The following is a 14,790-nucleotide window of genomic DNA, read 5'->3' on the forward strand; positions in this document are numbered from 1 at the left end:
CAGATGTGCTATTGAGTGTGAGGTCCGGTAATCGGTGTAATCACAGCACTCAACAATCGGATCACTTCTGCACTCTCACGCCCTGCTAAATGGACTGAAATATTGTTTTGTCTTAGCATCTCAGCTTCTCAAAGACAAATGCATTGTATTTCGTACTCTATCTGCGCAAGTTCCCTTACTACGCAGTGTGGCACAGACTGCACACGGGCTTATGTAATTCAATATACTGATTGTTTAAGCATACTTTTGGGGTACAGTATGCTAATATAAAATTTACATTCTGCTGAGAAGCTCAACGAGAAAATGCAACTTTAAAAATCTAATCCGAGATCCGTCGAATTTTTAACAGTATTTACAGGTCATCTTTCAGAATCACCTTGAAATGGCTTGCCGCCTGACTCATGCATGGCTCAAGTTGTATTAAACATGCACTGAACTTGCAGTCGCAATAGTGTACATTGGTTTTGATGGATTAGACAAAGCCCCAACCCCCAACAGATTTACGTCATTTACAGTAACAAAAATGAAACAGGAGACAGACATAATAGGCACAAAGATGCAATCAAATTCCATCTCATGTCTGCATCACTGTGTGGTTTTAAAAATCTACAATTACATTCAGCTTGGGCTATTTCTCAGCAGCTGCACAGCCAGTATGGTGCCATGTGCTTCCTACCCAAGAATTCTATGAAAGAATACACCAGCACACACAAGTGATCAAAGTGGAGAACTGCATTTGCTGTATTCTAAGCTATATGAGGTTAATAGTTCCAGGGTCTGTTTGGTTTAAAAAAAAAAAAAGAAAGAAAGAAAAAGAAAAAAGGGGGACATTTTCTTAACCACTTAAGCCCTGTATACGAAAATAGCATTTCTACAAGCTCACAATGCCTCCCAATGTGATGCATGTGAGCTTCTAGATCTGCTATTTCCATAATTATTTTAATTGCAATTTTTTTTAAGATGAAAACATTTGTGAAAAATTTAGTTTTTGAATGATTCTGAAACTTTGGGGACACCAGGGTTATTGTGGTTAACAACATACGTTTTGTATTCAATTGTTAAATTGTGATATTATCAAACATGAATATCTATTCCCAAAAGGAAATGTGAGGCAACTTGAAGTGCACTCCCCGGACATGACGCCAGTATGTCATAGGGACTTACCCCCTTGATGCTGAGTGCCAAGCAGGGAGGCATTTGGTCCCATTTTCGAGACACTCTAACCACAAGGCCACTGAGCTGACCAGAAGCAGGGATAAAACCTATCCACACCGTCATTAAAAATGAATGACAATCAAAAGCAGAGGCTTGGATTGCCCACCCATGATCCCCCACAGCAAATCTAATAGTTCTATAATATTTTACTTTCTTCCATGTAGTGCCAATATTTCAAAAACAGATGAAAAGAAAAGTTAGTTTTGCCCTTCTTCTACGGAACTGGTGCAATGTAACAGTTGTAACTGCTACTAAAAATAGATTTAATAGACTGAAAGCAGGACAACTATGTTTGATGAATGTGCCGCAAAGTTCAACTTCCATTCTCATACTCAAGTCATCCGGACAGCATTTTTATCATTTTTTAATTTAGGCAATGTGAGCAGTAAATATACTGTACATACAAAATTGTATAGATAAGTAATTTTCCTCTGTCTAGAATCGTTTGTGAAAATAAAGGCTGAAAAAGTCAGATGAGAAAGAGGCTTTCACCACCGTTGATGCCTTATTGACATGTGGCAACTTTCACAGTATCTATCCCAAGTATGCAGAGGTTCTCCGATTTCTGCATGCATTTTAATCACTGCAGTGGCATAAATCTAGGAGGGTGCGGCCGCACCTGTAGAGCCCACCAATCACAGTGTCCAATTTTATTAACATACATTATTATTGTTTGGTATCATGTATCTCTGCTTTCACATACGCTATCTGTATAGTATATATCTTTTTTTGTTTTATTTCTTCCCTTTGCTCTCACTCTAAGTCTATCCTATCTTCTCATGGAATCCTATATTAAAATTGGCTGCCATGGCCACGTCACTCTGAGATGTGTGTTGTCTAACCTCAATGTGTCGTCATGGCATCAGGTGCAAACAAATCAGTCAGCTCCATATATGGGCACAAACCGCGCATGCCCATGTATGGGCATATACTGATGACATCAGCGACCTCCATATATGAGCATTAAAGGGTTAAGGACAGATACAGAGATCCGGTTGTCCAGAGCCACAGATCGGACTGCTTTGCCCATATAGAGCACCGAAGTCTGACATAATTAACGCATCCTACCTGGATCACGTTTTTTTCCCCCCATTCAGAATTCCCGTAGACTTGTTTAATATCGCATCAAATAAGAACTGTGTTCCTCTGCACTGTCCCACCGCCAAATCGTTCGGATATGCAGTTGTCCAGAACCGCCAATCCAACCAATATGCTCTGACAAAGCCCCCTATGACATATTGGTCGGATCGGCAGTGCGGTAGGTGTGAGGGCCGCGTAGCAGCCCAAATTAAGATAAAAGGTCAAAACTAGCTTACTCCTAAAAAGCCAGTAGAAAGTCATTCTGGCCTATTGGTGGAATGGGAATAATAGGTAATTCATGCAAAGTGTGCAGGGGCAGTAATACACACAGTGGAATATAACACCCCACCCCCTTTCATAAATGCTATGATTAGGGGTCCAGAACAATTCTTGCACTTGGACCCTTTATGGAATAATTACAGTAGGCCTATGCCCCTTAATTATTGTTAAAGTGCAAACTGTGATAGGAATATTTCCAATGAAAGTCAGCATATATTACAGTAATCTAAGGGCAAGGGTGTCAAATGTGAAAATAGCGTAGAAAATAACACACACAAAAACACATGATTTAAATATTGTCATGACCAACAGCTCCATTGAAAGCGTCCTGGCTGTCACAATTCGGAAACTGCGCTGCCAGCCTGTGAACAGAAGAACCTACAGTAGTGCAATCGGCAGAGCGCATAATGGGAGGGGAGCTTATTCCCTCCCTCCAGGAGCTGTACGAGTATAGCGGTGTGTAGTCAAAGCTCACCGTACCATCAAGGACATGCACCACCCCAGCCACAAACTGTTCACACCCCTACTACGACTGCAGCCAGGCAAGGAGGCCTACCGTAGTGTCAAGGGTAAGACCACCAGATTTCTGAACAGTTTCCACCCGGCTACTATCAGACTGCTGAACAAGGTGACGCGGACCCGCACTGAGGAACATATCCACATGAAGGGAGGGGAGAAAATACAAAACATTGTCCATTTCAAGTAAAAATTTCCAGTTGACAGGCCAGCCTGGTGAAAGGCGGTTATCAGGCCTTGTTCAGCAGTCTGATAGTGGAAACTGTTCAGAAATCTGGTGGTCCCCTCTGTGCAGACTTTACTACTTTCCCTGTGGACCTGCCATGTGGGTCCTTTTTACTTGAAAAGTTTATGCCCTATGTGTGTTTACTTCTTTTTTTGCACCTTGTCAAAACCTGTCGCTACACCTACCAATGTGTACCACTTTCACACCTTAATGCTTAACCTCATGTACATACTGTATATGCTGGTGTTATGCTATGTGTATACAGTATGTGGATATCTTGATGTTATCTGTGATATGCTTATTAGTGTGGTTGCCCGAATGGGCAACCAGACTATTGTTTTACAGAAACTTTATTCTTTCGATGTTTCTAGATAAACAATATTTCAGACCACTACTCCTCCCACAGTTTACTTTTCCCAATTTTGTGCCATATGTCAAAATGACCGGCTTCACCGGGAATCCTGTGCATGTACTTTGCTAAGAGATTGGTTACATACTTTAATTGATATTGATTTATTAGTGCATTAAATGTCCCCATCCACTTTAATGGAAAAGTAAAAAAACTCAAATTCAAGTATTTTTTGCTCTGAAACCGTAAGAGCTATAGTTACCAGATTTGGTGGGGAGGTTCATGATTTAGTCCGATTATTTTTTTTTTTTAAACATTACACCAGTCGGCCTCATGGTGGCGCTATAATAGCCCACTTTACGTTTTGGCCTATAACTCTTGAACCGTAGGTCCTAGAATAAAAATCTTTTCCCCTAGATTCCTTGGGTCATGACGCAACTCCCCATATAGGCCACGCCCATTTGCGTCAGGATAGATTTTCCGCCATTTTGAATTATCTTCAAAACACACTTTTAGCTCCTCCTCCCACATATTTTCTCCAAATTTCACAAAAATCAGTACACATTATCTCTGGACCCATGCGATAATCTGGAGCGAAACAGAATTTTGATAGTCCATACCGTTCGTCCGTAAATGGCTTCCAAAGTTAGCGGAAGGGGCCCGTTTTACAAAAAAGGCCACAAATCACTAACGAAACGTCCAGTCAATCCCAAATTTGAGTCACATGTTGAGGGTGGTTTACTCAACGAATCCCCAAAAGTATTTCCACTTTGACCCATAGGGGGCGCCACAAATGCACAAAACGTAACCGTTTGATGCAAAAATATGATTTTTGGGGGGATCAATCCTCTCAAAATGAAATAAAAGTGATAGTCCCGGCGGCAGCGACCCGCGACTTGCGTCGGCGCAACCACACTTTGCAATTGCCCTGAATTGCGACGCGTCTAGTTTAATGTTTGATCCCCCCCCCCCTCTTTTCTTCATCTCCCTTTCTGGAAAACCTAATTTATGGAGCTTACACAAAAACAAATTTCACCCACTTCTTTACACATGTCAACCAGTGATGTGACAATAACGTTTATTCTGACTCTTGTTTTTATACACTTGTTTTAGTAACAATATCAGTGCCCCATCAAAGAATTAAGGCAATGGTCATCATAATCTCAGAGCAGTTGAGTCACCTGGAAAGTCACACATTCCATCTTAAAATTGAAATGTTGACTATCGACATGCTGAGCTGGTCTAGAACATTTTGGATGGTATAAACAAAATCTCTTCCTCTGTTTTCATCCTGTGGTCCACTAGAAATCAGCGGGCACTGTTGCATAGACAGCCTAATAAATCATGGAGAACAATACCACCCACATACATCTGTAGAAGCATATTAGGTTTCAGGGAGACAATAACAAGCATCTCTGTGTAGACTGCTCATTGTTGGTAATGCACGTTCATGAGCATGAATTACAGGATCTGACAAGGCATCAGTCTATTCTTATGATGCATTACATTTACTGCTGTTTATTGGTGTAGAATTATACAGTTTCATAAAGAGGATTGATCAGTGATTCAGTGATGCTGTAGAGAAACGACTGTCCCCTTCTGAAAAAAAGGTTATTATGCATATCTAAATCCAAAACCTAAATGACCTATGAACCTTTGCTAAGTAGGTATATCTTAACACATACTTGTAGCTTCCATGGACCCGTCTGTCTTCCTGTTGCATGCTTTGCATGTTCAATGGATGTCCACTCCTGAGGAAGTAGTTATCCTGCAGAGAAATGACATGAGCGGAAGTCTGATGAGAATCTGCGAGGAGTCTTACTCCAAACCTCGCCACCAAATAAGTGGATCAAAGCTGCAAAGCTGCTCTCTTATCACCACTTCCCCTGTCTGTTTGGTGGACTCTGGTATCTGATGAAGGCTTATCGTGACCATGCACTGCTGGTTCACATGTCATGTTATCAGACAGGTCCCTTCCCCGGAGCTCCCACAGGAAGAGCCATGATCCCATGGCACTCTACATGCTGAGTATCTCACTTACACAGTGAAGAACACACATCTCTGAAGCTGTGGTGACCAATAGGCATCGTTCCACCTTTCTCAGACAAATATTTCTCATTAGACTTTCTCATAAGGCGATAATTAAGACTCTGGCAAGATCATTTCAACAATCATTTCAACCACTACATTCATTGTTTCTCCCACAGGGATTCATATCTCTACAAAAAGGGTTTGCGTTCACAACCTGCGGCCATAGTTGAGTGGTTAGTGAGCCCACCTGGGAAGTCAGAGGCCCTGGTTGTTGCAGGTTTCATTCCAGGCCAGGCCAGCAATGTGTCGATGTGTGTCCCTGAGCAAGACTCTTAACCCCTAATTGCTCCCCGAGCACCGGCTCCCCGAGCAAATGGCTGCTCACTGCTCCTAGTGATTGTAGGATGGGTAAATGCAGAGGATGAATTTCATATATATACAGTGACAATAAACACCCCACACTTTTAGAATTAAATGAACAATCCACATTTTACTGCATATTTCAAAATGAAACAGCGCAACTCAACCCTCACAGTCGCGTGGTATAGGAAAGTTGAGTAGGTAGGTACTGTATTTTAATGTTTTTTTGCTGACTATTAGATGAATACCATTTACTCTGATCTCGGCTTGTAAGTTGTTCTAAGTGTAATTTGCACATTTTAAATTGAGACACAATCTTTGTCTATCTGTGCAGTTTTCTGTGGGTGACAGTTTATTACGTATAATTATACAGTTTTTATGGACACAACATTGTATTATGAATTTCTCATAATCACAGGGAATTTCTAAAAATATGTTTGTGCAAATGTGCATAGTATTTAACTTTTAATTAGAAAATTCAAATGGACCAAAATCATTAACCCATAAATGTAGGCTAAATGCTTATCTTTGTCCCTTTGCCAAGCTGGAAGAAGGGCTAGGTTTTGTTGTTGTTGTTGTTGTTTTAAATTATTGTCATTTTACACAGTGAATATGAAATGCATTTGCATCAGCTGGCCCTTGTACACCCTAGTTAGATTTTTTGATTGAAGCTGCTAAAAGTTTTGAAAAAGGTCTACTGCTGTTGGAGGGGCGTGGGGGGGAGCAGTGGTGTAAAGTAACTAAGTACATTCACTCAAGTACTGTACTTAAGTACAATTTTGAGGTATTTTTACTTTATTGGAGTATTTCCATTTTCAGTCCTTTTACTTCTACTCCAATACCTCTCAGAGGCAAATATTGTACTTTTACTCCACAGTACAATGATTTGAAAACTTGTTTTACTTTGTTACCCACTTAGACGACGTCACACTGGTTGCAAGCGATAAGAACCAGTATTGCGCGCGCAGGTCCGGCACTGCGTTTGGAAATTGCGCACTGGAGCGCACTCGCCTATTATTGGCCAGTGCGCTCATTGCTGTATTTCCGAACGCACCATATGTTGGGAATTGATTGCATGAAACAATCACCTGTGTGTTCAGTCTCAATGTTGGTAAACAATTGGCCGTTTGAAAATAGCCGATCTACAATCTCACAATGCATAGCAAAGCAACACATTGTGACGGTGTGACCTTGTAGATCTGCTATTTTCAAAATATTTGTATACATTTGAAAACTTGTGAAATGGGACATTATGCTTTCTACTTTTGGTACTTTAAGTACATTTTGATACCAATACTTTTGCACTTTTACTCGAGTATTTTTTTTTAAACAGAGTACTTCTACATTGCAGTATTGATACTTTTACTTAAGTAAAAATAATAATAATATGTGAGTACTTTTTCCACCACTGCGTGGGGGTGCGTTTCCTATGGGGACTGAGAGCAGAAACTCAGCCTACTGCTGAGAGGGCGCAGCATGCTGACGCGCCAAGGACCATTCGTGACTGAAACGGTCCCTTTCTTCAGAGGTTTCCTTTGGGGCCTGATGATCTCTCCCACAGATCTACATATCTCAATTCGCGTTTTATTTCAAATGCAATAAGCGATCAAGGAATAATGTATGCGCAACTTGGTTTGTTCAGCAGTGTTTTCCCGTGCTCTCCAAGCAGCTCCAGAACGGTCTCCAAACAGAGACTGAGGCAGACCAGAAGTTTGGACCCGGCACTGATGCGACACTATGGCACCGAAGTCACCGAAGAGGCGTCGGATAATAAGGTCAGTGACCTGTGATGGAAAAAGTACTCAAATGTTTTACTTAAGTAAAAGTATCAATACTGCAATGTACACCTTTGAGGATTTTTTTTTACTTTACTTGAGTAATTCCAATTTTCAATACTTTTACTTCTACTCCACTAATATTGTGCTCTTACTCCAACACAATTATTTGAAAACTTAAGTTACTCGTTATTTTGCAGATATAAATTATTACATTATAAAACATACATTAACCACTTTAGTCCTATTTGAAAATAGCCGATCTGCAAGGCTATTTCAAAATAGCCGATCTACAAGGCTATTTCAAAATAGCCGATCTGCAAGCTCACAACTCATATTGCATCGTGATGCTGTGAGCTTGTAGATCTGCTATTTTCAAACATTTCAGTACTTCTACTTTTGGTACTTTATAGGCTACATTTTGATACCAATACTTTTGTACTTTTACTCAAGTTAAATTTTGAACACCAGACTTTTACTTGTAGGCTACTTAAGTACAGTATTGAGTAAATGTACTTACTTTCCACCACTGTCAGTGACCTGAGATTACAATTCGAAACCCACCTGATGGTGATGCTGACTCATTATGTCAAACTTTGTTTGCAAAGGCAAGTAACAAATGGATGCGCACCTCACAACCATTAAGAGGAGTCGCTCACCACCAGTGGTGATATCTGAGGACACCGTCCCTGACTCTTATTTATAGATAGCCTATTGTTTCTTGCCAGTGGAATACGAATACCGGTATGAAAAGTCATGTAACCAATCATAAATCATAGGTAACCCGAAGGTAACAGGATAGATGGGAACTATAGGGACATCTGGTCACCTCGATGTAAAATTGGCTATTTTGTCCAAAATGTTAAAAGAAATTAATATTTGAAAAATGGTCTTAAGTAAAGTAACATATACACGATTAGAACATTCTTTAACATTCGACAATTAAGCCTTAATTGTCGAATGTTTAAGAATGTTCAATTTGCTTTTAATGTAGGCCAACAGTGACATTTGAATCTATCACATCATTCAACTTCTTGTTTATATGCCCCAACATGACTGGATATACAGGTTTTGTAGCAATTTGTAGCGATTGTAGAAATATTAGACCTTAATTATTAAGGTCTAATATTTCTACAATCGCTACAAATTGCTACAAAACCTGTATATCCAGTCATGTTGGGGCAAAAGCAATGAAGTTGAAGGATAACATTAAGTCTGATAATGATGTACCAGTACCATGCATGTTCACATCATGCATACTTTACATTAGGCTGCTTAAGACCATTTTTCAATTATTATTATTATTTTTTTGGACAAAATAGCCAATTTTACATTGAAGTGCCCAGATGTCCCACCTATCCTGTATCCATGACATCTCTGGCTCACCTGACGCAGGAGCATATGATGTCGATGATGATGATGAAGCTGTGCAAGTGGAGGGAAAAGTGACATAGCCTTATGTGGTAGTGGGGGGATGCAGAATTGGCCTACTTCAATTATTTAGGATTTGTATATTTTTTAAACTTTTGGTATTATGCAACCATGAAGTATCCTGTCAGTAACAAATAATGTGTAGTACAGAGTACCAGAATAGTTTTAGAACAGCCAGCAGCCAGAAATCACTACTGCACTAAGTATTTTGGTGGGAATGCAGTGCTGTATAGAGGCATCAATGAGTTGAAACATTTACTGTAATTTTTCAAAGACATAATTAGAGCTTTTAAAAATAACAGGAATAAAAACGTTATTGTGTGTGTGTGTGTGTGTGTGTGTGTGTGTGTGTGTGTGTGTGTGTGTGTGTGTGTGTGTGCGCGCGCGCACGCCTGTGTCCGTGCATGCCTGCGAATATGAGTGAGTGAGAGAAAGAGAGAGAGAGAGGATGTGTGTTTGTAAACAATTGTTTGTGATCACAAACAAGATTGTATTTCATTTGGACTTGGACCAGATATCACTGATTGCTGTGCTGTGGTGATTTTAAAAGGAGAACATCCTGTGCTTGTGTACAATATATTGTACTATTTGATAAACAGAGTAGAAAACAATTTGCATTTAATGTAGGCCAACAGTGACATTTTAATCTATCACATCATACATAACCAAAAGCAAAAAGATGGATTACGTGAGACTATCCCACTGCAATGCATAACGCCACTGTCTGCCTGGAGCAAACCTTGTACTGTATGTCCCAAACCGAAAAAATAACCTGTGTTCCAATGGATGTAGTTATTATTTAGTCACAAGCTCTTGTTAATACAGTACTTTTAATTGGTAATGTATAAATATTTATAAAACCCACAGACAGACTTTAGACAGACCACTTTAAACCTGCCATCCCAATTTTAGCATGTCATCATAGACTTAACTTATATTATTTTATTATCATGTAATCTTTCAAAAATAGCAAAAATAACAGATCTACAAGCTCACAACATGTCGCATCGCAACATGTTATGAGCTTGAAGATCCTCTATTTTCTCTACTTTTGTTGCGATGCTGTCATACTGTACAACAAAATATATGATGGGTCATTTATTTATGAAGAATCATTAAGAGATATATATATGGAGATACAAGGTTTCTGCCCGACAGTGACAATAGTATCTCACTGAAGGGATCAACTGTATGTTATTTTTTATTGTAATGCATGTTGTAAAATGGTTGTTTTCATTTACACACAAGCAATTATCATGGGAAGAGAACTTTCTCTGCAGCCTCTTTGCTTAATAACTCCATAGCTCTCTGAAAGCTCTAAATGTTTGGAATTCCCTCAAGCATGATGTAACGCTGGGTTGCTATACAGGGGCCTTTATGTTTTTTTCATAGCCTCTTTAAAAAATATTACAAGTTGAAACTAGCTCACTGTGTAGCTGTTCTTCAAAATGTTGAGCTCAACTCAAATGCACAGTGAACTAATGTACGAGTTTTTGTATTCATTGTGCCTATTTGAAATAAGCCAGGTGTTTAACAACAAGATTTACCATTTGTGTTATGGAATAATTTAGGAAACAGTCTAACTTTGAGTTAGAGATGGGTATCATAATGATGCTGTACCAGGCTTCAAATGTGCCATACTGGACATCAACACAACAGTCATGGCAAGATACTAAACAGTGACATCAGTGACTTCAACACTATGTTCCTGTACATTATAACCCACCCAGTCAAATTCCTTATCTGTGCAAATATATACGTGGCCAAATAAAATGATTCTGATTATTGTGATTATGTGGGTTTGATTACATTATTCATATTGTCTTAGCACTAAATGGAGTATGAATTTGCACGTATATAGTCTTCTAAAACTGGGCAGATTCTGAGCACATAAAAGGTTAAAATAACTTCTTGCTGATGAGCCAGAAAAGCCAAGTCCTCGTGAAACACTATGCCTCAGCGGCAAAGCATTGTTTCCTTCAGACAGAGATTCCACTTCAGGTCAGGCTTTTAATTGCCTTCTTTTTAAACAAGATGTAAAGGCACTCTTCACAGTAACTGACTGAGACAGCCAAAGTTTGAAGTTTTCTTTCTCCAGAATGTCAGGGGGTCTACTACTCTACTGTAGGTCTTGAACCTGCTTTCACTGTAAGTTGTAGTGATCCTATAACCAAGACCAGACCATGTAGGGAAGCTGTAGCCATACTTACGTTAAACACAGAATCATAAACAGAGAGAGAGTACGAGTATAGATTGCATACAGTAAGTAGCATTATATGCTGACATTATATTATTATATTATATTCTCTAGCATTTGTTTGCGGTGGATTTTAAGGAACTTTTAGGAAAGATTCATAAATAAATAAATAACAACAACATCATAATAATAATAATAATAATAATGGAGGTGTCAGTCCATGAAAGTACTGTACCAACGATGTTCATGTGAGCTAGAGAGCTAAGTACAAATCTATGACTTCATTCAAAATCCATTATAATGGCAATTCTTCCTGTTTATTGTTCATTAAAAAAAAATAGATATACATTTATGGACAGTAGCAGTTTTGTATGTGCATACATGTTGGCACAGTCCCTAGTATCTACTCTTGTGCCCAAGATGGTCTTCATGGTTACAGTATTTGTTTAGTGTAATGGAGACGTATTATGGAAGTGACATTATAATAGGCTTGTAATGAATGCCAGGTATCTGGTCTCTCCTACAGTTGTCTACAAGATCTTTCTGCCAGAACCCTTAGAAATGTAATCACTATAAATCTGATTGAAGCTGATGAATAGTGGAGAGAGCAGTCTGACGGCAATGATATTTAATATGACTTATGCCCGGGCAGCTTGGATGCTTCTTATGACGCTTAGAGAAGCAACCGCCTTAGCTCAATGTCCACATTCTTGTGCATTGCTACATAATACGCATCCCATTGCACAGGTACTAATCAATTCTATTTTTATTCCATCCACCATATTCACAAAGCGGCCATTGCTCTTACATCATGAAGGCCATCCCCTCAGCGGACAGTTGAGGGCGAAGGGTGTGAGCTTCTTCCTCCCACTACTCACATGACCACGATGCCTACTTGCACTGACAAGAGTGGCGAACCAGATGCACACCTTACTTCAGTTCAGTAATTAAAGTCACATGTGTTGGGTGTGTAAATATCCCAACCCAGTCATCTGGTCAGGGGCGACTGTATCTAAGAGACCGTTGCAATAACAATAGTGAAGTCAGGTTGACATTGTTTTGCCCTTTGCATGAAACACTGCAGCTCCACCCCCACTAAGAGCTCCTGCTCTCTCTAACTCTCCTTTTATGAGACGTCAGTATGTCCTGGGTCTCAGGCTGCCCAGCCAGGACTCATGAGAACAGAATTGTCTGTATGTATTGTTTATGGCATGGCAGGGACCACTTGGCATACCTGTGTTTTTTCACTCAATGGAAATGTAATTCTCTGGCAGGTTTTGTATAAAGAGTACTGGATGCCCCTTAAGCCAAGATTAGCTTACTGATGATTTCTCCATTACTAATTCAATTCAGCAGTAGTATGTATTGCCAGAGTCAATGCATCCTAATTAAGATATTTTACGTAATCTACTGTGTGTGTGCGTGTGTGTGTGTGTGTGTGTGTGTGTGTGTGTGTGTGTGTGTGTGTGTGTGTGTGTGTGTGTGTGTGTGTGTGTGTGTGTGTGTGTGTGTGTGTGTGTGTGTGTGTGTGTGTGTGTGTGTGTGTGTGTGTGTGTGTGTTTGTTTTACATGTCAGCAAATTGTGACTTATGGCCGGAGGGGCTGGCCTAGAATAGTCAATGTCAATAACCACCTGACTGACTGGTTCTCCATGGTTGAAAGACACCTGCATGACAATCACTCCATCGTGCAGAGAACAAACCTGGTGGAAACAGCCTGTGATGTGCAGGAGGTACACGCCATTTCCTCACTGTGATCAAGGCATATCTAGAAGTGTCACTGAAACCTGACTTGGGGTTCTGAAACATGGGCAACATACCTGGGGTGAAAACCCTGCCTACACCAGCATAGTATCTTGTTCTGCATCTGTCCATTACTGAGATATGTATTTCTGTGATGATTTTCTTACCAAAAAGTAATCATCTCTTCGGGGCTGCCTACTGATCATTCCCGACAACTTTAATGAAATCAAATCCACCTAGTTATTTTGTTCATAGAAATAAATATAGAGGAGATTACAATACCGTGCTTTGCTGCGGGTGGTTAATACAAAAATTTAACAAGAATGCATACCAGTCATCTAGCTGAACGGTAGACCTCTCTCAGCTTCATATGTGTCAATATATGTGTAAGCCGTGACATATCCGCTTCTTTTTATCATAGGTTGCATGCATTTCCATTACCCACGGTCAGCAATGTGCAAGCTTTTTATTTTTTAATGGGCAAGCTCTTTTCTATTCAAAAGCTAGCTTTTACTACAATCACAGATGTGGGGGGGTGTCTCTGAAACTGGAATATGGTCATTTGGTCCTGTTTCCCCAATAGTATCCTTAAAATGTAAAAGATTTTCCTGCAGTGTTGCATCCATATTATAGTATTAACCTGAAGCCCAATACTCCTTCCGACGTCTGGAAAAAAACCCAAAAACTTTTCCGACAGGCTTTCCAAACTTAGACAGTCTGACATCTGGGGGTGCAGGAGTGTCCTTTAAAAAGCTATCAGAAGTTCTGAATGACGTCAAAATGTAGCACGTCAATAAATAATGTCAGAAGCCGCATGTATTGGACTTTAGAGAGCATCACTCTAGCTCTCTTTTCTCATTTAGAAGGAGTGTAAATTCAGCTTCATAACTGCACATGGCCTTTATTAATTTATAGTTGGCTTTGGCAAAATAAACAAGATAATTCAAAACTACATTTCATTCATTGATTCATTTGAGGCAGCATGACTCAGGAGATAGAGCGGTCATCTGGAACTGGAAGGTTCCTGGTTTATTCCCAAGCTTCTCCTGCCATCATATCGAAGTGTCCTTGAGCAACTCCTCACTGCTCCAGACGAGCAGGTTGGTGCCATGCATGGTTGTCAGTCTTCGCCACTAGAGTGTGAATGTGAGGCATAGCCCACATTGTAAAGTGCTTTCAGTAGTCGGAAGACTATATAAAAGCACTATATAAATGCAAGACCATTTACCATTCATTTAGGAAAGAATGGCTCAATATCCAGTTTACCAGTCCTGACACCAGAATAGAACAGAGATTAGATCACAAATAAAAGGAAAGTCAGTCAGCTGTATCCAGAGTCCGGCTGAACTACAGTAGGCTTGCATAGTTTTTCAAATTATCCATTATTGTTTCCTTTTCCTTTGCTCAAAGAGAACAGTAGAGAGTCAGAGTGGTTTCCCACACTACAAAGGCAATGTGATCATGTACTGTATTCTATTCTTACATTATGTCCTTAAAGTTATACAATGCAGAATCCCAAATAACGATTTTTAGCAACCTCTGCTGGTCACTACCGTCACTGCATACAATTTCCGTAATCCTCGATTACC

The 14,790-nt window shown here is 39.8% G+C and overlaps 1 protein-coding gene across 2 annotated transcripts in view; it reads left to right on the plus strand.

Moving 5' to 3' along the window:
* Positions 1–7,513: 7,513 nt before the first annotated feature.
* LOC308105630 (rho GTPase-activating protein 6) overlaps positions 7,514–14,790 on the plus strand; it is a 34,679-nt gene continuing 27,402 nt past the window's right edge. The window contains exon 1 of one of the 2 annotated variants that reach the window (XM_080456478.1): positions 7,514–7,831. In XM_080456478.1, coding sequence (XP_080312604.1) covers positions 7,673–7,831 — 159 coding nt within the window. In that variant the 5' untranslated portion in view covers positions 7,514–7,672. The remainder of the gene's footprint in view (positions 7,832–14,790) is intronic. The other variant, XM_080456479.1, reaches the window with a different exon arrangement.

This window comes from Gymnoscopelus braueri (genome assembly GCF_963280865.1).
Source record: "Gymnoscopelus braueri genome assembly, chromosome: 18".
NCBI classification, from domain to species: Eukaryota; Metazoa; Chordata; class Actinopteri; order Myctophiformes; family Myctophidae; genus Gymnoscopelus; species Gymnoscopelus braueri.